General features: G+C 57.8%; 6 protein-coding genes across 6 annotated transcripts; 2 read left to right on the top strand and 4 right to left on the bottom strand.

Annotated features, from left to right (window-relative positions):
• Window positions 1-67: 67 nt before the first annotated feature.
• On the top strand, window positions 68-3,640 carry BBBOND_0100330 (phospholipid-translocating P-type ATPase, putative; the record flags this gene model as incomplete). The annotated part of the gene is made up of 3 exons (XM_012910436.1): window positions 68-269; window positions 305-377; window positions 415-3,640. 3 exons carry the CDS (start codon window positions 68-70, stop codon window positions 3,638-3,640), a joined length of 3,501 nt encoding a protein of 1,166 aa, XP_012765890.1.
• A 76-nt stretch (window positions 3,641-3,716) lies between these two features.
• Window positions 3,717-7,205, bottom strand: BBBOND_0100320 (hypothetical protein, conserved; the record flags this gene model as incomplete). Its single annotated transcript, XM_012910435.1, has 3 exons — window positions 3,717-6,209; window positions 6,245-6,663; window positions 6,707-7,205. The coding sequence occupies 3 exons, from the start codon at window positions 7,203-7,205 to the stop codon at window positions 3,717-3,719; spliced, it is 3,411 nt and encodes a 1,136-aa protein (XP_012765889.1).
• A 1,504-nt stretch (window positions 7,206-8,709) lies between these two features.
• On the top strand, window positions 8,710-11,151 carry BBBOND_0100310 (hypothetical protein, conserved; the record flags this gene model as incomplete). Its single annotated transcript, XM_012910434.1, has 1 exon — window positions 8,710-11,151. The coding sequence occupies one exon, from the start codon at window positions 8,710-8,712 to the stop codon at window positions 11,149-11,151; it is 2,442 nt and encodes an 813-aa protein (XP_012765888.1).
• Window positions 11,152-11,209: 58 nt separating this feature from the next.
• Window positions 11,210-12,082, bottom strand: BBBOND_0100300 (ribosomal protein L7/L12, putative; the record flags this gene model as incomplete). The annotated part of the gene is made up of 6 exons (XM_012910433.1): window positions 11,210-11,430; window positions 11,468-11,559; window positions 11,597-11,639; window positions 11,675-11,743; window positions 11,785-11,869; window positions 11,909-12,082. The coding sequence occupies 6 exons, from the start codon at window positions 12,080-12,082 to the stop codon at window positions 11,210-11,212; spliced, it is 684 nt and encodes a 227-aa protein (XP_012765887.1).
• Window positions 12,083-12,168: 86 nt separating this feature from the next.
• BBBOND_0100290 (hypothetical protein, conserved) lies at window positions 12,169-13,946 on the bottom strand (the record flags this gene model as incomplete). The annotated part of the gene is made up of 7 exons (XM_012910432.1): window positions 12,169-12,237; window positions 12,274-12,492; window positions 12,532-12,976; window positions 13,018-13,314; window positions 13,350-13,677; window positions 13,713-13,839; window positions 13,875-13,946. 7 exons carry the CDS (start codon window positions 13,944-13,946, stop codon window positions 12,169-12,171), a joined length of 1,557 nt encoding a protein of 518 aa, XP_012765886.1.
• A 95-nt stretch (window positions 13,947-14,041) lies between these two features.
• On the bottom strand, window positions 14,042-22,588 carry BBBOND_0100280 (hypothetical protein, conserved; the record flags this gene model as incomplete). The annotated part of the gene is made up of 1 exon (XM_012910431.1): window positions 14,042-22,588. The coding sequence occupies one exon, from the start codon at window positions 22,586-22,588 to the stop codon at window positions 14,042-14,044; it is 8,547 nt and encodes a 2,848-aa protein (XP_012765885.1).
• Window positions 22,589-22,615: the final 27 nt, after the last annotated feature.

The following is a 22,615-nucleotide window of genomic DNA, read 5'->3' as shown; positions in this document are numbered from 1 at the left end:
ATGAACTGAGGCGGTGCGGCAAGATGGCCCACTGCAATATTTGAAGCTGCAGGCTCAAGGCTTACACATGGCGAACGTAGAGGAGCCGACCGCCGGAGAGCGCGGCGCGGCCGACGCCACGGACGAGAGATGGGTACTCGAGGAACTAAGCAAGCCCGTCACGTTCATGGACCGCGTACGCTTCCTTATCGCAACGCGATTCAACAACCGGCTCATGCCGGGGCTTCGCTACGTCTCCATCCGAGGAGGAAGCATACCACGCAGCTTCGGTAGGCAATAGACGCACGCAGATCATCACGCGCAGTATGGAACGGCATAAAGAACACAAAGTACAACGTGCTGACCTTCCTGCCGTACGTGCTTTTCGAGCAGTTCAAGTAGGTGCCCCGTGTCCCGCCCGCACATTTTCCGCAGGGTCTTCATGAACCTCTTCTACCTGCTCATCAGCCTCTCACAGCTGATTCCGGACCTGGCAGTAGAATCGGCGATCACGTACTTCGGGCCACTGGCCTTGGTGCTATTCGTAGCGCTGCTCAAGGAGGGATGCGACGACTACAAGCGCTATCTGCGTGACAGGGAGGCAAACTCGCAGAAGTACGAAATACTCACAAACGAAGGGATCAAGGAAATAAACGCGGAAAATATCACCGTTGGTTCAATCGTCAAGTTGAGTAAAAACCAGCGCGTACCGGCAGACATGATTCTGCTGCGCTCATCGGAGGCAAACGGCAGCAGCTTCATCAGAACAGACCAGCTGGACGGCGAGACGGACTGGAAGCTCAAGAAGGCAGTGCACGTCACGCAGCGCCTGCAATCGGCGGAAGACATCGTGAAGCTCAATGCCGTCTGTTGCTGCGAACCGCCGCGACAGGAAATTTATTCCTTCTACGGCAAGATTACATTCTACCGCGACGGCGAGCTGCTCACCAAAAATGCGATTCCGAGTTTATCCAGGGACCTCAGAAGCGAGGCCATACGCCAGAGCATGTCGTCCTCCAAGGACGAACACACCACGGCGGACGACCCGCGCAGCCTCTACAACTCGTTCTCTATACCGTCCCAGGGCAATATGGGTGAGACGCAGGCCGCGGATGGCGATTCTGACATGGACGTTGTCGTGGAGCCCCTGACAGTGGACAACGCGCTCTGGATGAACACCATCGTCGCGGCCGGGACGTTGTATGGCCTGGTGATATACATCGGAAAGGACGTCAGGGCGTCCCTCAATGCACGACGTGCGCGATACAAAATAGGCTGTTTCGACTGGGAGGTCAACCTCATGACCAAGGTGCTCTTCTTCATACTGCTGTGCATGTCTGTTGCAATGGTGATACCGGGAGGGTTCGTCGGCAGGTGGTACATTTCGCTCATCAAGTTCCTGCTCCTATTCTCGACCATCATACCCATCTCGTTGCGTATCAACCTGGATATCGCGAAGTTTACCTACTCGAGGGCGATGGCACTGGACAACGAGATACCAGGAACGGTCCCGAGGACCACGCTGATACCCGAGGAGCTGGGGCGGATCGAATACCTGTTGTCCGACAAGACCGGTACACTCACGCAGAACGTGATGAACCTGGACCGCATACATATTGGAAGGGCGCTCTTCCAGCTGGATGACCTGGACACCATCCGACAGCTGGTGGACAAGCACTTCATGGAATACGTGAGCAGCCAGCCTGAGGTGTCGGAAGCCCTCACATATAGTGAGGAGGCTAGCAAATCGCGCTCGTCGATGCGGGCGTCAAGGGTTGGGTCCACGCTGGAATCCGCTGCTTCGGGGCATGCCACCACCAATCAGGCCGCAACAGCCAAGGCCGCCAGGAAATCGGCAATATACATACCGCATACCAAGGTCTCACAGACTAGCGAGATGCAGACGAAGCTCTCGTTGGCGATACTGTCACTGGCGATATGCCACTCGGTCACACCCATCGCCGACAAGGACGACAAGCTGGACTTCCAGGCGTCGTCGCCGGACGAAATCGCCATGGTCACATTCGCGCGCATGTGCAATGTGGAGCTGAGGGAGCGTGATGAGACCAGGATGGTTCTACGCGTGCGAGGATGCATCCTCCTCACGTACAAGATTTTGATGGTCTTCCCCTTCAGCTCGGAGACCAAGAGGATGGGAATCATAGTCGAGGACGAAGAAACCAAAATGAAGTTCTTTTTCTGCAAGGGCGCGGAATCGGCGCTCATAAAGCTCCTGCAGCCGCGTGGTTCCGTATGGCTGAGCGAGGAGTGCGACAACATGGCTCGCCTTGGGCTGCGCACGCTCGTATTCGGTTATCGACATCTGTCCGACGCGGAATTCTCGGCATTCGAGTCGCGCTATCGCCACGCGCAGCTCAGCTTGAACGACAGGGAGGAGATGATTAAGCGGGTCATCGCAACGATCGAGCGTGACCTCATCCTGGTCGCGCTCAGCGGAGTTCAGGACAACCTGCAGCCCCATGTGAGGAGCACGCTGGAGGCACTGCGGGACGCAGGCATCAAGATATGGATGTTGACGGGTGACAAGGTGGACACGGCCAAATGCATCGCAATATCCGCAGGCATCAAGGACAAGAGCCACTCGCTCTGCCAGATCACCTCGGAGAACACCAAGGACAAAGACGACATCAAGCAGAAGCTCGAAAACTTCTCCATGGGGCCGACGTCAACCATGTTGGTGGTGGATGGCACGGTAGTCGCCACCAGCATAAAGGAGTTCTCAAAGTTTTTCATCATGGTCGCAACCATGGCGCCAGCGGTGCTCTGCTGCCGCTGCACCCCATTCATCAAGGCGGAGCTCGTGCGGCTCATCAAGCAGTACACCGGAAAGCGCACATGCGCAATCGGAGACGGAGACAACGACGTGCCCATGATCACGGAGGCGGACGTCGGAATCGGCATCGTGGGCAAGGAGGGGCTGCAGGCGAGCCTCTCGGCGGACTACTCAATCCACCGCTTCCACTACATAAAGCGGATCATACTGTGGCACGGACGCAACAGCTACAAGAGCTCGGCCTCGCTCACGCACTTCATCATACACAGGGGAATGATTATCGCAGTCATGCAGGCGCTATTCTCGGCCATGTACTTCTACATGCCACTGGCGTTCTTCCAGGGGTGGCTCCAGATCGGCTTCTCCACATACTACACCATGCTGCCGCTCTACAGTTTGGTGCTCGACTACGAAATCGAGGAGTCGGTGGTGTTCCTCTTCCCCGAGCTCTACCAGACGCTGCACACGGGGCGCGTGATGTCGGTGAAGACGTTCCTCATTTGGGTCTGGATCTCGGTTTTCCAGGGCGCGATCCTCATGCTGGGCGCAATCATCCTATTCGAAAACTCGATGCTGAGCCTCGTGTCGGTCGCATGCACCTCGCTGTTCGCGCTGGAGCTGCTAAACATATACGCAGAGCTGCACACGTGCCACCCGCTCACGATGGTCAGCATGATATGCACCGCTGTAGTATACTTCTACTCCATTCTCATCCTGCGCAACTACTTCGACTTCGCATTCATCGCAACCACGGCCTTCGTGTGGAGGGTCATCGTCATCACGCTCACGGGATGGTTGCCCATCTACGTGTTCAAGTGCGTGCAGCAGCTGCTGCAGCCGCCGCAGTCCCGCAAGCTAACTGTTTGACACGTGGCTCTTAATCAATACTTTCTCTATGTGCCGCACGCAGGAGTGAACCAGCGGGTGAGGCACGCCAATGAAGTTAGCAGCGCACTTCAGCGTCAGTACGTAGGCCACGGAAACATCGTCTGCAAACACGTTGGCGCTCAGCTTGCAGCAACTTACTCTTAAGAGACACGTAGTTGCGCCACGGGTGGTGCGGCAGCATGGCACCCGCCGCCGTCACCGTACCCATGTCCTGGAACTGTGGCAGCATCGACCTCATCGCTCTGCGGTAATCGGCCTCGAAGCCGGGCAGGTTTAGCTCTGGCGGGATCGCGCTGTCGACCTCTTGCAGCACGTCGGGCCACTCCATTGTGCTGACGCCCTCTAACTGCAGCTCGGACTCCAAGGCGTCGGACATCTGCCTCCACGTCTCGTTTTGCTCCTCGATGACCTGCGTCGCCAGCATCTCCTGCACCGCACCCAGCACCTGATCGCGCTGGTTGCTCACCAGCTGACGGTAGTTCTCCAGCTCCAGCGACTTCTCCGGAGACCACCCTGAGTAGTACGGGTAGCTGCTGAACAGCTCAGTCACCGTGTAGAAAACCTGGTGATTACGGGGGAGCGCGGACTTCAGCTTGGCCATGTCCTCATCAGCCTCCAGACACGGGAGCAGCAACGACTGAACGCGCTCGACGTCCTCCGCCACAACTTTACGCCGAATCTCCAGGGCCAACGACGACTCCTCCTGCTCATCATCGTCGTCGGAGTCGATGGCGCCGGGCGCGGTGTAGTCCTCTTCCCGTAGCCCGAAACAGCTTGCCACTGAGCCGCTCCAAATACCCGCCATGTTAATCCACAGGTTGCGATAGTAAACGTCCCTCAAAGCAGACGCTATGCGTTCGTCGCGGCCCACCGGGTTGACGGCACCGAGGTACAGACGGATGACGTTCTTCGTCAGCAGTGACGATTTGACGCGCAGCGCATGGTCAGCCGCGATGCGGCGCAGCAGCCTCGTGTCACACGCGGTGTGGTATTCCGACAGGGCCCTCACGGCCTCCGTGGGACGGTGGTGCAACAGCCACAGCAGCGCGCACGTGCCGGCCCTGGCGTAGCCGCGATCACGTGCATCGAAGAAGAACTCGGTCCCGGACGTGTGGTGCGATATGCCGTCAGGGGGCTCCAAAAAGTCGGCTGCAGGAGGTTCCGCGGGCACCAGATCCGACAACCCAGCTTTGTCGGTAATTGCACTCACGGCTTTCGGAGCACTGGGCGCCTGAGGCACACCGAATGCATCCACGAGCGCGGGTCGCCGCATGCTCTGCATTATCTGCTCCAAGAACTGGCGCTGGCCCGGGCTCAGATCCTGCTCCTTTAGCGGGCCGGACTCCGTCGGGAGTCCGGCGGCCTTACAAACTTCCTTTGGCTTCGAAATGCGCACGACCCAGCGCATGCGCGTGCTGTCGAATTCGATCGTCTGCGGAAACCTCTCCCGCCTGATCACGTGCGTTTCCTGCAGGTTGTCGTTTGGGTCGGGCTGGGGGTCTGACGCGGGGTTGTCGCCGCCGCTCTCACTCGGAGCTGCGCGCCGGGGGTACGCGGGAGCGTTGTAGTGGAACACGGGCCACAGCATGCGGCACGCCGCCAGCAGACACGCCGCTGCGAACACGTGAGATGGGAACCTGCCGAGGCGGACGCCGTAGACGCTTAACAAGCGGCCGATGTTGCCTTTGATGGCATCGTCACCTTGGGGCTCATCTTCCGCCGATTCCTCCTCGGAGCACTGTGTCACCCGGTTAATCACCAGGTCGGCCACCGCCAGCACGTTGCTGGGCAGGCGAAGGTGGTGCACCAGCCGCCGGCAGAGCCCGTGCACATTATATCGCAGCGTCCGAGCGGGCGGCTCTCCCTGCGCACTGCTGCACCCGTCGCCGTACACGCCGCACGCCATTAGGCGCGAGACCGTGATCTCAAGGTGAAACGAGCTCTGCGGCGAGTTAGTGTTGGTGAACAGGTTGTACGCTGCCTCCTCCTGCTTGCTGGGGGCGTACCTCATGCGCGGCGCCCTGACCTGATCCTCACGGAACGCGGCTTGCAGGATGCTGCTAGACAGCAGGCTCGCGCTGCTGCGCAGCGGGATGCGACCCTGGATCACCCACCGCACGATGTCGCCCACAACCACGGCGTATCGGCACTTCACCAACGCGGCAAACAAAATGCCGCAGACCAGCTGCAGGTCCATTCGGGGAGCGATCCACGACATGTTGAACGCGGACATGTTTGTGTACCGGGTTTTCCCGAAGTACTTCGACATTAGCGCCACGTAGATGTCGTTGATCAGCTCCATCCGGAGGCGGCGGTGGTTTCGTGACAGGGAGTCCACCCTACCTTCTACGTTGGGCACGCGTAGGGCCATAGCGACCTCACAGAGGACCGGGAGTTCCAGAGGCCGGGACTCGATGGCAGCGGGCAAGTCCGCACTCGCAACCGGACCGTACATGCCCAGGTAACGCTCGAAGCCCCGGATGGGCTCGAGGTTCGGGTAAGCGTGCAGCACCACCCACAAAAAGTCATGGCGGTAGAGGGCCTCCATCTGCGACCACGTGAGACACGCGACTCTCATCTTACCATGTACGCGATTCTGTACGGGTTGGCCGGCTCCAGGAAGAGGTACACGTTGGGCAGCCACGGCATCACCGGAAGCTGACGCTGCGCCACCTCAGCGTTCAGAATGCTAATGGGGAAACCGGTGGGGCTGCAACGGCGCGAACGGGGCAGCTCCACCTCGTTCGCGAAGAAGTCCTCAAGCACGCTCGGCATGTCAGTGCCCTCCAGGAACGCCTTGATATCGCTGTAGTCGTACGCGGTCGCGCAACGCCTTTTGTTCGCCCGCGAGTCCCCCGCTGGTGCATCTGACGCCGGTGGCTCCATAGCACGATCGGCCTCCGCGCGACTGGCGTCTGAGTCGTGTTTTCGCTGCTGCTCCAAGACGCCGAAGCACAGCAAAGTGGCGTACTCGAAACTGGTCTGGCCCATCCTGCGAATCACTGCGCGCGATTTAAAAGCACGTACGAACTATGCCAGACCAACCCTTGTGCAGGCGTGGCGGAAGTTTGAAGGCTTCGAAATTGGGTGGGATTTGGAACGAACGCTTCAGGTAGTGCAAGTCCACGTTGTACTTCAGCCCCTTGGTGAACGGATCGCAGAACATGTTAGACACGGGAACGTCGTTCTCCACCACTAACGACAGGTAACGCGCCCACAGGTTTTTCGCCTCCACCTCAACCTGGTTAGAGAAACCGTACGACGTCACCAGCATCTTGCACAGGTTGTCCAGCACCATCTGGATGCCCACGATGTACTGGAAGTCGCGGGTGTCTTGACCCCTCCCGGATGCGCCGGAACGGCCCTCAGGCTGTGACGCCGACGCCTTCAGTCGACCGATCTTCTGGGTCTGACTGTACGACGCAGAAAACTCCTCGACGACCGTTTGAGAGTACAGCTGTTGCACCACACCACATGTCCCACACGTCACTTCGCCCTCCCCGTTGTCGGGGATTATCTCACCGCAGTTGTCGCAGCTAACCATCCTGGCGACGGGGTTCTTTCAAAGGTGGTTCAGCGCGCAGCCGAAGTTTATTTCATACAAGCAAATGTCGGATTCGCTGCCGAAGTTTAGCGCAAGCGCCGCTACACAACTACGCTGGCGGCGTATCAAAGTCTCCACCTCCTCGATTAGACCCGGGTACATCACGTCGTCGGACCAGACGCGGGCAGATTTTATCGCGATGAGCTCGTCCGGAGTTGTGCCCATGCATTCTTTCGACACGCACTCCAACATGCACAGCAGTTCCGGTGTTAAATACGCACCTTCATCGGCAGGCATCAGTTCCGCTGTGGCTCCCGAAGCGAAGGCGGTATCACCAACCAGCTGCGTCAAGTCCGGCACATAGCGCTCCAAAACGCAATTATATGATTTTAGAGCTGATTTGTACGATTCGTTGCTAGCTGCAGTGCCAGCGGCGCTCAAACAAAACACGAGCAGCGAAGGCGGGCGGGGAAGCAGCCCTGCCGACGCTGGCAGATTTGTTACCAGACACGCAGCAGCAGCCAAAGCAAAGCCAGCTCCATTCGCATGACCGCTTTCTGGCGCTAGTACTGCCCTTGTTGTATTTGGTTGGAAAGCCTGCACAAAGTGGCACTGCCTGCAAATCCCGCAGCACAGGTTACAGTCGAGGGCGTTGCGACCACACGTGTCTGACGAAGTCAGGGTCTCGATGGAACAAAACCCCTGATTCGTACCAGGCTGGATGCGACGGATCCATACGAGCTCGCTGCATGTATGTTCCCAGCCCCTGAATTTCCCTAGCGCTTCCACCAGCCAGTGGGTGAGCAGCAGAGTACTGCGGTCACCGATGCACTTGCCCACAATACCGAGCGAACGAAGGCCGTTTTGCACTCCTTTTATGGGTCTTGGTGTTGAATGCGGTGCATGTGGCTGGTCAGCGTTGGTTGCTATCTGCGTCGTTCTCCTCTCTCCGTTGTCCACTGTCATGGAATCACGGCGCTGTAAAATCTCCCGTGACGACACTAGACCGTGCAGCAGCCGGCCTTCAAGCGCTGTTCAGGGCGTCATACGCCCGTTGAGACCACATGTGTAACTATATATCGGCGGTGCGGACATTATTGGCGTAGAATATCCGCAGCCAGAAGGGCGAGCTCGGGAGAACGCTGAACCAACCGATGATATGACACACCCACCGAATACGAAAATTACGCGCTTGCCAAACGTCATAAAAATCGGAAGACATCACGCCGGCGGCGCGCACGGACGTCTAGGTTGCTTTTGCAGCGTTTTGCGGGGGTAACGCCGCAGAGGGCTGCTCGTGCGCCAGAGTGGCCATACTACGAAGACAACTGGCTTAAATAATAGCAAATTCTATAAATGTGTGGCAGTTGTCACGCATTTGGTACCGTGAAGCGTGGCTGCTGAGAGCTCCGGCGCCGGCGACTGATGCCTTGAAGCGGCTGGCTTGCCCTCATCCGCCGCCGGGATTTGAGTAGCAATAGTGTGGTTTGGCAGCACACAAATAATGGCGGACACGCAGGAAACGGAGATGTCCGAACCGGCCGCGACTTTGACGCAGCGTGCTGCGGCTGCCGACGCGGAAACCGACCTCTCCGATGCTTTCAGCGATGCCGTCCCGAAACCGGAACCTGCCGCGGAATCACAAACATATGTGCGAAGGACGCGGTGGTCGTCGGCCATTATGGACGGCGTAGACCCAAAGATGCGATACGCAAACAAGCGCTTCAGTGACATATACGAGCAGCCGGACGATGCCGAACTTAAGAAGGCCAGACGCACTAAACCGAGCCCCAGGGAGACCACAGAAGCGCCCATATTTGTACAACAGGATCCCACCTGCAGCGAGGATGACTCTGAATCCAGCCCGAGCATTGACATACGCACCATTAGGAACATACTGAACGCGATCAGGGATGTCGTGACGGCACTCATACCGAAGCCGGTACTCATTACGGATCTCTCAAAAGATCAGAGCAAGGAGCAGAAGCATGAGAGTGTGTACGGCACGCGTTCAGCCTCGGCTCGCTCGCAGGAGTCGATCAACGCTGACGCCAGCGCCACGGCACCCGGCGGCAAGGCCTCAGAAACGGAGCACATAGGAATGTGCGATGACCTGAAGACAGTGCAGAAAGATGTAGGCGATCTACTCAACAGGGGCATGTACAGCCGCAATGAGAAGATCAAATTCGTCGTCTACTCCATACTTGAGCTCGTTGCTCTGAGGGCCGATCACTACTATCGCATGATTCAGAACATGGAGCGCCTTGCGCGCTATGCGCACCGCACGGAGTCCATACCGACCGACTTCGTTACCACCTTGATCGACATGTACGGCGCTGCGGCACTGCAACACCTCGAGCACATACGTCGCCGGATGCCCATCAAGGTCAGACACACTGGTGTGCTGAATTTCAAGCCCTGGCGAGCTGTATTCGGCGGCACGACGCTCAGCATGGAGAATGTGAATGACCTGCTCAAGAAGTACGAATTCAAAAAACTCAAGGACATGGCACAAACGCGGACGAAGAATGTGAGGGCACTGATGCAAGAGCAGCAGTCCGCAATGTTGAAAGCCATCGAGGCGCGGAACAGGGAATCCATGCTTTCAGCGTCCTATGCGAAGTTACGGCAGACAGATGCGCAGAAAAAGGGGGGAATTACATCTTTGGTGTCTACAGCCGCAAATACGCAGGAGTCCATCGGCGATGCCCTTATGGGCGGAGAGAGTCTAAAGGCGAAAACAGAGGGACGTGCGGCGCAAAAAGGTAAATCGGAAACTGGTCGTGCTAGGGCTAAGGCGGGTGCAGCGCAGAGAAAGGATTCGGTTAGCGATGCGCAGGATGCCGGACAACCCAAGACCGCATCCTCCAAAAGAGCAGGAGGTCGAAAGGCTGCCACCACAAGAGGTGGCTCGAACGCAGCGAGGCCTGGAAAGTCGAAGAGTTTGGAGTTGGAACGGACCAAAGCAGATGACTCTGATGGGCCCATCATGAGGAGGAAGCACGGCTCTCTTGAGCTGGCTGGCACGGGTCTATTCACGGATGACGACGAAGCAGCATTCAGCGAATATAGCGACGAAGAAAGCAAAAGGAATGATTCAACGAAATCGAAGGGCAGATCCCGCGCAGCATCATTTAGAGGGAAAAACAAGTCACCGGACACTACAAGCACCTCGCCTACGCAGATTGGTGCCAGAGGGGCGCCAAACAGAATAGCCCTGGCGCGACGCATGGCCCTCAATAGATCTGGAAAGAGCGTAGAAAGCTGGCGGAACCTGAAAATGACAAGTGGGTTCGAGCCCGTGAAGCTCGATGGCGATGATACACTCAAGATACCCAAGGTGAAGCGCGACCCTACGCCCAAAGCCGCGCCTCCAACGGAGGAGGCGGCATCACCAGCAGAGACGCCAAAAGCAGCTGATAGCGCTCCAACTACGACGGTGGGGACGCCGGAAAGAGCAAAGCAGAGAGTGGTCTACGAGACGAATAGGTTAAAAGAAGGCCCAGGCTCGGCCTCATTCTCGCCGCCGCCGAACCCTTACAGGAAGCACGTGCCACCCAATCCACGCCGTGGTGGACCCAACATCACAGGCGGCAGTCCACCTGGCCGCATGTACCCAATGTACATGATACCGCCGCCACCCCCGCACCCGAACATGCTCATGTTCCACAACGCAATGTACAACGCCATGCCGCCGCACCCCAAAGCGCCGTGGGCAATTCCACCGGTCGCAGCGCCCGCGCCGCATATAATGTCGCCCAAGCACTGCCACCCCATCTCGCCAACGTGGCGGAACCAGGGGCCGCCTCCGGAAGGCCTGGATTCGCCCAATCGAGGGAGGGGGTTCCCGAAGCGCCACCACCAGATACCGCGAAACCCCAACAGGCGCCCGCCTCGCGGTCCGAACTCCAACCCAGCATCGCCTAAATCAAACCGGGTCGTCTGAAATACCCGAAGCTTCAGCTAATGTATCACTACCGTCTGTAAAGTCACAGAACATTACATCAGTCGATTTTCACTGTGCCGCCGGCGGCCTCTATCTCCTTGGCCAGCTTCTCAATGTCATCTATGGCCATATCCTTCTTGAGCTGCCGTGGCACGCTCTCCACGAGCTCCTTAGATTCACGCAGGCCCAGGCCGGTCACGGTGCGCACCACCTTTATGACTGCGATCTTCTTCGCAGAGTCGAACCCGGTCAGAGTAAGCGTTCCCGTGCTCTTCTTTGCTGCGACACTGTGTGGCGGCGGTAGGATGCGCCTCACCTGGCTGCTGAGGTTGCGATGGTGGTTCAGGCGCCGCGGCGGCCTGCGCAGCAGGCTCGGCGGGCTGCGCTGTGGGCGCGGCCGGGGAGAATCTGCAACTCAATGTGCCTCGATTGGGCTTCAACTTACTGCATGTTGCCCATCGGCGCAGCTCCGGGCATCATGCCAGCGCCTGCGGACGATCTCGACGATACACATCCAGCCTACCTGAGAAAAACGTATGCGGATGCGGGAACGGCGTCCTCCCGGGCAAATACCCGGCGTTTATGTTAGCGCCTGCAGCACAATCAGTGAAGAGGACGAACTGCGGAGCTTACCGGCCAAACGCTCCTGGCACAAGTCGCACAGGTCGGCGGCCTCCATCAGCGTCAGGTTCAGAATCTCGTCCACCAGCCGGATGACCTAGCCACTATTTAGCCTTTACACACACCCTGGTCATACCCGGTCGGAAGGCTTGCGGCCGCCAGCGGACGAAGGCTGCCCGGAGGCGTTCTCGCCCTCGCTGCTATCCTTGATTTTCTTGAAGATGTCGTATGAAGACGACGAAAAACGACGAAAACGCGCACATTGGCGCGCAAGGAGCGCCGAACGCGCTATAGGAGCACAGAAGTACATGCTTATTACAACTGGTTGCGATCACCCTCGCGGCTAGGGCTGCCGGCGCTTTAGGTGGAGCGGGTGGAGCCCCGAAGACACCTCATTCAGATGAGGAACTCGTCTATGTCGACATTCAGGTCGTTGATGATGGAGATTACAAGCCCCTTGGTAACCTGATCACCAATAGTTTACCGGGAGGGGCAACTAACGCTAAGGGAGAAACGGGCAGTCGTGTTCACCATCTGCCCCAGACACTGGTCGATCTCAGTGTCCTCGTTGTAGCAGATGGTGTGGAGCCACTGCAGGTCTGCCGACGGCATCATGTCAGACACGCGCCACAGCGGGACGCTATGCGACTGCGGCAGGCGACACCACGTCTCGGGGGTGCACTGCGGCTTCACGTAGCCCTCGGTGATGAGCCACATCAGCTGCGGTCAATACAGTAAGCGGACGATGTTCGCACTTACCTCAGTGAAGAACCCGGGGTCCATGTTAATGGACTCGGACTCGTTAGACGCCAGCGCCCACTCCGTGTTCGCGATCCACGACCACAGGTCGAATTTACGCTGACGGCGCCACAGTGCGACGTCGTGCAGGTTGGTACGCACGTTCTTATTGCGCAAGCGACGGCGCATCGTTTCAGGCGTGTTAAACGCGGAAATCACCGCGCCGAGGAGCAGGTACTTCGTCAAACGGCTCCCGTGGAACTTGTACAGCTGCTTACGCAGCAGCCTCATGTTGCTCACCCTGAGGTCGTGCAACTCCGTGATGAACCTGCTTCTTGTGTACACCGTCGAACTGCGCAGGTGCTCGTCGACGCTCTTGCACAGAAACTGCAGCCGCTCCGGCAGCTCGTCACCAGTGGGCTCCGTGGCGCCGCACAGGGGCTCCAGGAAATTGGACCACAGCAGCCTGAAGGCAGATGACGCATGCAATAAGAGTGCGCAGCCCACCTGCTGTAGAACTCCATCGACGACGTGTCGAACTTGTACCACGCGTAGACCACGTCCACAAAGTAGTGCACGAACCCGGACCACAGGAACGAAATCGTAGCCTCACTATAATCCGGCAACATAGTACGCGCCTTCTCAAGCGCGAAATTGTGGCTGGAGGACCGAATCAGGTCCTCAGCACCCTCAGGGGTTATCAACTCCACCGGCACCAGGGGGATGCAGAAGTCGCCCCTCGTCACCTCGGGGGGAAGGGGGTAAGGACCCATCATGATCACCGTTACCTTGTTGCGGCGATAGCTGGCGCGCATTAGTATGACATGCTTCACACTCACCCCTTCTCGATGGGCACACGGTGTAGCTTCTCATGGAGACGCATCAGCGTATTCAGCAGGGTAGGCTCGTGGGCCAGCAGCTCGTGGTAGTCCTGCACCACCACGGCCATGCACAGCTCATCCTTGTCGGGCACGGGCTCACCGGGGCACAACGTGAACGTGTTGATTATGCGCACGAAGTCAGCGCATGTGCGCACCTCGGTTTGGCGCAGCTTGCCGTAGCGCGGCGCCTCTTTGGGGTACAGAGCGCAGAATCCAACCACCAGACGACGCACGAAACGCGTCCACATCCAGTGCATCAGCGCGGAAGGGGTCCCGTTCTGGCATTCTGACGACGATGACGCAAGGCTGGAAGTCGCTCACCTGCATACACCGCGGATTCCACCACGCCAAACGGCACCTTGTTTCGCGATAACAACGACTCGACATATTTGTGGCGTTCATAGGCTGCGGGTCCGACGAATTGGACCATAGGGACGGGGTCCACGAACTGCAGCGAGATGTGTACAGACACATCGAACATACGTCGCCGAACACGCGCAACAGCGCAGATTCCTCGGGGAATCCGGCGCTTGGCGGTTCAGATTCAGCAGTCATCAAAGCCAAGCTATATGTTATGCAACGTTAATGCGATAGGTTGCACGGCGGAGCCGTGTTGTGCGAGCACGCGACAACGCGGCCAAGGAGGGCGCTCACGCGCTCTCCAAATACAAAAACGTGTCGCCGAAGGCTTCAGACAACACCCTGGCTTGCGTAACGCGACGCTCCACCAGGCTCGACAGCACCGCGCAAAACTCGATAGTCGACGCAGACAAGCAGCTGGCGCTGGCGGCCACGTCGGCGAACGCGTTGTGCAGCACCCTCATCGTGGAGTGGATTCGTCCAGGTCCTCCTCGGCGTTTCACTCCGTACGGTTCAGCGCGGTTTAGCCCGGAATGGACGCCGCTGGGATCAAACTGAGCCGTGTCATGAGCCCGACCGAGACGCAAGTCATGCTGGTGCAGCTGGTTCTGCACGAAGGCGGTGTTCACGGCCCGAGCGCAGTAAAGCGTCGTTTTCTCGATCACGCATTCCACCAGCGATTGGATTTCGGACACCGGTATTGCGGCGGGGGCCACATCGACGTGGTCCAGCGGCGGGGCAGACGACTCCCGGTAGATGGAGCACGGGAAGCCTTCAATCGACGTTTTGCTCGCTTCCCCTCGGAAATTCGTGAAAACACTCAGTGGGAGGATCACTTCATTGCTATCCGGGCGCCTTACGCCCACCAAGAACGGCGAATTGCCGGGGATACGCAAATCCTTGCAGACGCCCAACGACCAGGTGCACAGATCCACACAAGACCCCATCGTCTCGACCATGTGTTCGAACGTAACCTCGTGAGGTTTAGTTAGCGGCTGGTGGTCGCCAGGGCACCACTTACTCTTGTCCACGTCGGTGGAGTGTAGCACGCCCTGGAACACCGCGTTGTCCACGCCGCACATGCGACGGATGCGCTGGGGGTCATCAGTCTTCACGAAATGCTCCAGGGGCGGGGGCAATTCAGAATCAACGCCAACGGTTATCTCCAGGTTAAGTAAAAACGTCGCGAACGATTCGGCGATCTTCAAGGCGAGGTACAGACACCTTTGCTGGAACGGTCCAGGTCGCCTTTCAGAGGTGCTTGATTCAGCAGACGGGGCAGAGCGCGGCGTTATACGCGATCTTGACGACTTTGGTGGCTCAGCATGCAATTCTGCCGCGCTGCGGGTGGGGATCATGTCGACCAGCTTGTCCAGGCCGTGCTGGAACGCACGCATCAGGGTTGAAAAGAAACGCGATGAGTAGTGAAGCAGCTCGTTGACCAGCGCGGAATCACCTGCAGACAGACGGTGGCGGTTAGGAAGATGGCGCAGCACCGAAAACATCATGTGGGTTTCTTCCAGGTGTGCCAGCGTCAGCTTGTCGGCGATCATCATGTGACTCATGCGCGCATGCATCAGGCGGAGCACATCCAAAATCAATGAATGCACGCCAAAGTCGCTGTCCATGTGCACGGCGTCCACTACACCGCCCACGTCGTGGGTGGAGCACATCTCGACCAAGAAGCGCAACATGCCACAGTGCAGCAGGTGGTACGGGCAGCGAACCGCTATACCCACTCGGTAACCCTGGTACGGCGGGTACCACATGGTCAGACTGTTCTCTATCACCTCCACGCAGTTGCCTCTAGCACCTGACACAACGTTGTCGGAGAATGTCGCCAGCATCTTCTTCGGGTTCACGTCGTCCAGGGGTTGCACGAAGTTGCACAAAAATGAGTACACGTACAGAAGCTGCAGCTGTTGAGAGGCAGCGAAACGTGACGCAAACTCCTTGCAGGTCATGCCGCGCATCAGCATGAAGTTAAGGCGTTGCATAAGCTTGTACAGCACCGCACGCAGCATGTTGCGATTGGCATACTGGAACGTGCGGCCGGTGCTCGACCGAAGGCTGTCGGCCATTATCTGCTTGTCGCGCTTCATCACCAGCATAGGGTTCACCAAATCGCCAGATTTCACGTCCTGGTTCGCAATGCACGCAGACGTCGTGTAGGGCAGCTGCGTCACGGCCTCCATCACCTCAACCAAATGCACGTAACCCTTGCCGTGCAGAAACGCTGCATTGTAGTCGGTGCACACGATGGACTCCAGGGCGAGCATGGAGGCGTATGGGCCCATGATTAACACGTAAGCAGCTTCCACCTCACCGGTATGCGGCGTACCGTAACCGCCGCCAACGAAGCACTGAAGCAGGCTGGCGTTCTCCTTTTGCATGCAACCGATCGTTCGGACGCAGCTCTGAGTAATGCTTTTCAGCGCATACTTAGTTACGCGTTCGTACACCTCCAACACGCCGTCCTCGACGCCCCGCGGCTCATGCTCGTGGGCGCTCTTAGTGGCGACAGACAGCGCCTTGTAGAGCCACACGAAGAACAAACTCAGCTTGAAATGCAGCCACACGCTCACGCTGTCAGTGCCGCCGCCTTTGCCCACGGCAATGCTGCAGACGCAGTCTTGACTCTCAGAGTTCTGCGTATCTACATCAGAGAAGGCGCCCGGGGACATGGATGGGTCGCCCTTCGGAGCGATCCTGCCGCGGTACATCAGGCACGATCGGAATGCCGCCATCCGGAGCTTCAGGAACCCCCTGCTGTAGTTTGGAGCCGTGAAATTCACATCTATCACCTCGTGGAAGCGCTCACTGAATTCCACAACGCACCGAGCCACCTGCGCCACCAGGCCACCCAACACGTTCACGGCAAAGAGGCGGAAATCCTGGCCTACCTCGCCGCGGTTGCCATTGGCATTGGCATCTGGTTTGTCCTTTGCAGTTTTGCCACGCTTGGCCTTATCGCCAGGCCCACTCGCCGCGTCGCCGCTACCCACTAAGTCACGACTCACGATGTAATCCACAAAACCGCCATCAGACGCGTCGGCAGATCGGCAGCACTCGTAGTAGCTCACGAAGCTGCTCTCCAGACGCGACAGGCTGAAGCTTTTCTCGAAAAGCAGACGCAGAAACTCGATTAGCAGACCCACGTACACAGGGTGCTCAGACAAGCAATCGGGGCGAGTCAGCGCAAGTTGCAGCAGCATAGCGCCATTAAACGCGAACATCTCGAATGGCGGCATCGGGGTCTTCAGCGTGCGCTGCGAGTCCTTCTCACACGCGTATACATCGGCGCGCAAAAGCTTGCCCATGCGGGTCTCTAGGTCGCTGCCGAAATACCGGAAGTTGGCCACCAAATGGCACAACTGGCTCAGCAGTCTGAGCTTTAGCTCGTTGAGGGAATCGACGTACGGCACCATTTCAACGCAGCCGCGAACGCTGGCCATACCACGAGACAACAGCACGTTCACCTGATCATCCGCCGACGTCAGCAGCGCCATGCAAAAGTGGCGGAACATCTCCACGTCCATCATGTAGCGATGGCCGAATTCACTCGAGGTGCCGAAACTGTAGAACGAATAGTCGGGGTGCACCGAGTCGCTGCGCGGGGATTCCACGTCGAGAAAATTGACCTTAGGACGGTGGTTTTCGAAACCGTTCACCTCTGGAGGACCCACTATATCACTGAGCAGAGGTCGAAGCATGTCGGCGAAGAAATCATGACGCGATGTTTTCTCAGGGACATGGTTCTTCAAACGCGCCAACTTTTGCGACACCACAGAATGCAGCAACTCATGCGCATCCAGCGGATTTATCTCGCTCGGAGCATCGCCGCTCATCAGCAGAAGCTCGGGCGGCACGTTCATGTCATGCAGGTAGTGCAAGCAGCGAGTAAGCGGCAACATCGAGTCCTCGCCCAGCCACAAACCGAGGCGGTAGTACTGCCGCATGTTCTTCTGCGTGACGTCGTTCCTCACATACGTGTCCACGAAGCCGGAGTCGTACACGATTATGGGGAGCAACGTGTCCATGAAATCCCAGTTAGTGGAGACGAAGGAAAGCAGGCGCAGAAACTCGTCCAAAAGCTCCCGACCGCTGGACTTCGAGCACCGCAGCTGGACATTCATACAGTCCAATACTGCATACACGGAGCCCATTATGCGCATCAGCCCAAGACGGCGCTCCAACAGGGAGTCGGACATGTCCACGTACATGTCAGGCGACACCTGCTCGAACCACAGCTCCTTCACCATGGTGCTCCTCGGAACCACGCCCTGCTGGTTCAGCGCGACTTCGGGGTCAACGAACAGGTTCGAGTCGAATGAGCGCCAAAGGTCAATCAACACACGTAACGACAGTGTCACGGATCTCCAACAATAGCCGCGGTGCGCCCCCTTCGACAGCTCCACCAACCGCGCGAAAATCAACAGCGCGTATTGGGCAACGGTCACGTCGCCCAGGTTGTGACGCCGGCCGTGCAGTACGTGGTAGCGGAGGACCGAGTCCACGAAGTCCACCAGCGCCTCGACGTCAATGCCGTTGCGCAGAAGCATCTCCATACCACTGCACGTGCTGAGGACAACCAAAATGTACTGCATTATCGACAGACGGGTCTCGAAGCTGGTAGTGGTGGGATCCAAAAATACGCATACCAGGTGCTCACATAGACACGCTTCGTCCTTGCTACTCTGCGATATCACGTCGTAATTCCCTCGCATGTGCCCTAACTGCTGTAGCGCCGAGCTGTTGTTTATCACGAAGGAGCCCAAGAGCGCGCCGCTGTCAAGCTTGTACTGCTCGTGCAGTAGCAGGTACATCGATAGGATGTCGGTGGCCGCGGCCACCGTGCTGCCGCTGTACGTGTGCGCTACAAGCGACTGCACGACGGACGTTACCGGAAGGCCACCACACAGCAGCTCAACCTGTCTCGACGCATAATAAGCCACGGGGTCGTTAGAGTCAAACACCTTGTCCGATGACTGCATATATCGGCGACGACGCTCAACCTCGGTCCGGCAGTTCACGAAATAATTCGAACCCAAACTCTCAGCCAACGTCGCAAACAGAGGGTTGCGGTTACGTGGCAGTGCCACCACGTACAGGTCGCGCAGCAGCCTTAGCGATGAGCTAATTAGCCTCTTGGACTTGCCGGAGAGGCTTACAAACTCCTGCTGGCACAGCCAACGGAAACCGCACGCCGACTGATAACACGACGCGTACCCGCAATCGGGAGCGGCGGTAGACGTGATGTGCACAGCCGTGCGGCTTTTGATGGCCTTGCGAACGGTGAAGAAGTCCGAACTCACCTCGATGAAAGTCAGCGGGTTCACCATAACCAGTGACCCGCTCCTGCTTTGGTGGTAGGCCAGAATGTCAACTTGGCAAGTCAACGCGTTTATCACCTCCATTATGTAGTTGGATCCAGACAATATCAGCAGACAACGATTTATCAGCTCTTTGAGGCCCTGAACCCACGAGTCGTCGGAGGTTTCGGTTGACGCGCCACCAATCTCAGACTTGGAGTTGTCGTAGTTGTGCACACGGAAGATGCGGCATATGAGTTGCACGATGTCCGCGATGGCACATAATATGTCCAAACGCTCGCCGTTGTCGGCGAACTCGAACTCCGCAACACGGGGAGACACGTCCTTCATGACGAAAGCGAAGAATTCGCACAGCAGCTTCGCCTGGAACGGGTTGTACAGCTCGCGAGATTTGTGAGCATTGGCGTCCACGTAGCGTTTCAACGAGGAGAGGTACGACAGGCCCAGGCCGTGCGTCACATTGTTCGACTCCATGTCCAACGAAGTGTGCGACATGTTCAGCATGCCGTGATGCCACCCACTCAACATCCACAGCTCAGGAGGGCACTGCTCCAGCAACTCCTTGAAGAACAGCAACACGCCGCGAGTCACGGGGTAGATGTGCATCGGGAGCTCCTCTTCCTGCATTATCCGATCCATCAACAAAAACACGGGCGCTTCGTACTCATCCGCCAGGCCCTGGCAGCAGAACTCGAAGGATTCCATAAAGATCCAGTACCGGCTGAACTCAACCTCGGTGGCATTGTCACCCACTGGCACAACGTACGCCGGAATCAGGAAACCGCGTAGCGCCTCGATGACCTCGGGCAGCATTATGCGCAGCTGCCGCCGCTGGAGGCACAACACGAACAGTAGCGTGTAGTGGAAGATCAGGCTGCACGGGCCGAAGGGGAATTTGCTAGAAGCATCGCCCATATGAAGACTTGATACGATATGGTCCTCGATCAGAGACACCAGCCGAGGGAACTTCGTTATCAGCCGTACCAACAGAGCGTTGCACTCCACAAACGTTCGAAGCGCGTGATCCGGTAGGTCGCAGTTCATATTCAGCACGTACAGCATGGAACCGCGCCATATAATCCAGATGGCGCGCAACAGCGTGAAGTGCAGCGCCGGCTCCGGCTGTGAGGCAGACTGCTTGCCGGTGGTGTAGCACGTGACGCACATGCCGTTCTCAAGCTCAAACCGGCAGCCGCTCAGAGAGCCGGATGTACCGGACGGCTTCGGCATTTGGGACTCCTGAATCCAAAAGGCGCCGAGCGAGCTGTCGAGGGCAATGTTCTGCATGCCGGCATCGACCACCCACGAGTTCTCGTGTGCGTTAAGCAGTTCGTTCTGCTTCGTAGACAGGTGACGTAGGTTGTTCAGCGAAACACGCTTCCCGACGCTGCCAGAGCGCAGATAGTACAAGCAATTGCCCAGGCCCCAGGCGAACCACTGGTCAAACAGAACCTGCTTGTCAAAACCCAACATGTGCAACAGCTGAATCCCCACGTAAACGTCGCCACTGAGCTCGAATTCGTTGGTGTCCGCCTTGTACTCCAGCGGGGTGATCAACGGGCTCAGGGTGATGGTGCCGAATGGCTTCAGCAAGAACTTAACCACCAGCTCCATGGTGCTGCAGTCACTGTCCACATCCATTAATGAATCGTCGCGAGACTCCGCGCTGTGCGGCAGGCACGCAGCCAGCAGCTGGAACAGCGCATTTAAGCCAAAAGGGAAGTGAGACATCAGATAACTGCTCACGTGTTCTAGGATCCACAACTTCGCTTTGCGATAACTGCGGTCTGACACGGAATCGTCACCTTTAACAATCCGGCAAATACAGAAAATAATGCGATCCAGATGAGGAAGTTTTTCGATCCCGAAACACTCAATAACGCGGCATATTGACTCCAGCAACACCAGGCGGCAGGAGGAAGTCGCGACGGCCGTAGAACCAGAGACGCTAAGCATGTCCCGTGTAAGAACGATCCATTCCAAACATTCGCTGTAATTGTCGACGTGGATGGCGACGTCACTCGCAAACGAAGCGTCCACGTTGCGATAATCCTTCTCACGCGACAGATCCTTAAGGAAGCATGCGTAGGCGAAGACCAGGATCACAGACGATTTGTTGTCCGAAGGGCCCCTGCCGGACACCATCAGCTGCTTGCGCATTAAATCCGTTGTATCCAACAAGAAATCCTTCTTGGTCACTTCATATTTGCCGTCGCCGAATGCGTCGTACAAGTAAAAACTGCTCAGCAGCAACGAACCGAGGCACTGCAGCTCCTGCACTGCGTGCATCAGCAGCGGCGAACTGGCGCATTCGTCAGCGCCAATCACGGTGCGAGCAGCCGAAAACGCGCCGCTGAAGCCGCGCCTCTCGAAGTGGGCTTCGTAGCGCTCGTACTCCGACACGCTCATGCTGCGGGTGCCCATGTGGATGTCCAAGAGCGCCTTCACGATGGCGCACTGCAGGCTCAACACGCGATGCACCTCAACCACCAAACGACCGCTCAGATTGGCGTTCAACGTCTTGTCGATGTCCTTCAGGTGCGTGCACCGCATTTTCACGTGGTCCGAGAAAGCGAGGTAGTACTTCCACAGCCTCGACGTGAGCTCCTCGGGGTCAGACAGCAGGTCCGATGCGTGCCTACGCAACTTGTCATCACTCTTCGAACGCAGGTGCAGAGCTAGGAAACCGATACACCACATGGTGGATGACAGCTCGTCCAAAATCGTGTCAGACACCTCACGAATCGCAGCGGAGTCGGTCACGTCGATTGGTAGTGGGCCGGCCTCCGCATGGCCAGAAGTGGCGCTGCGGCCCCACTCCACATACGTACCTCGGTTGTGTTTTAGCAGGCGGTGTATCTGGAGAGCCTCGAACACGGCCGATTCCGTGATCGTCACGCGCTCGTTGTGGTCCGCGTTCCGGTCCGTGCAGGGCCACATCACCGCCGGCACGCAGCTGCCGTTGAACAGACCGCATGCAGTGTTCACCGCACTCATTACTTCAGGAGGCAGGTCCTCGTGGGGCAGGTACAATCTCTTGCCGAACGTGAAGGTGTCGTTCAGTTTCCGCAGGCGCCGCACCACGCCCCTATCCGAAAGCACGCTGTCGATTACTGAAGCAGGCACCCGGTCAGCTCGAACCAGCAGCCGTTTCAAAAACACTGAACTCTGCGAACACAGGTCGCGCTCAACCTTGATGAGATGTGACGGATCACTGGAACGGCTCGACTGATGTCCCATAGAACTCTCCTCCTCGGCAAAGCCTTCCTCGAATGTCACGTTACCGCTGGCCGGCATACACCACAGCTGGTTCCGCAGCATGTCCAAAGCCCCGCTGTACCGCTCCAGAACGGAGTTTGATGCGTCGCCCTTAGGCGCACGAGCGCTAAGGCCGTGCAACGGACCCACTCCATCCGTCCCGTCTGTACGCGAAGAGTAGTCCATACGCGACGAATCAATGGCGCTGGCGCCATAGAAGCCGTCCGGGGCCTCCACAGGCGGCATTTTGCCGACCCAGTCGCCAGTGGCGAT

This window comes from Babesia bigemina, assembly GCF_000981445.1.
Source record: "Babesia bigemina genome assembly Bbig001, chromosome : I".
Lineage (NCBI taxonomy): Eukaryota > Apicomplexa > Aconoidasida > Piroplasmida > Babesiidae > Babesia > Babesia bigemina.
The sequence above is the reverse complement of the archived record's forward strand: the minus strand, read 5'-3'. Positions and strand labels throughout refer to the sequence as shown.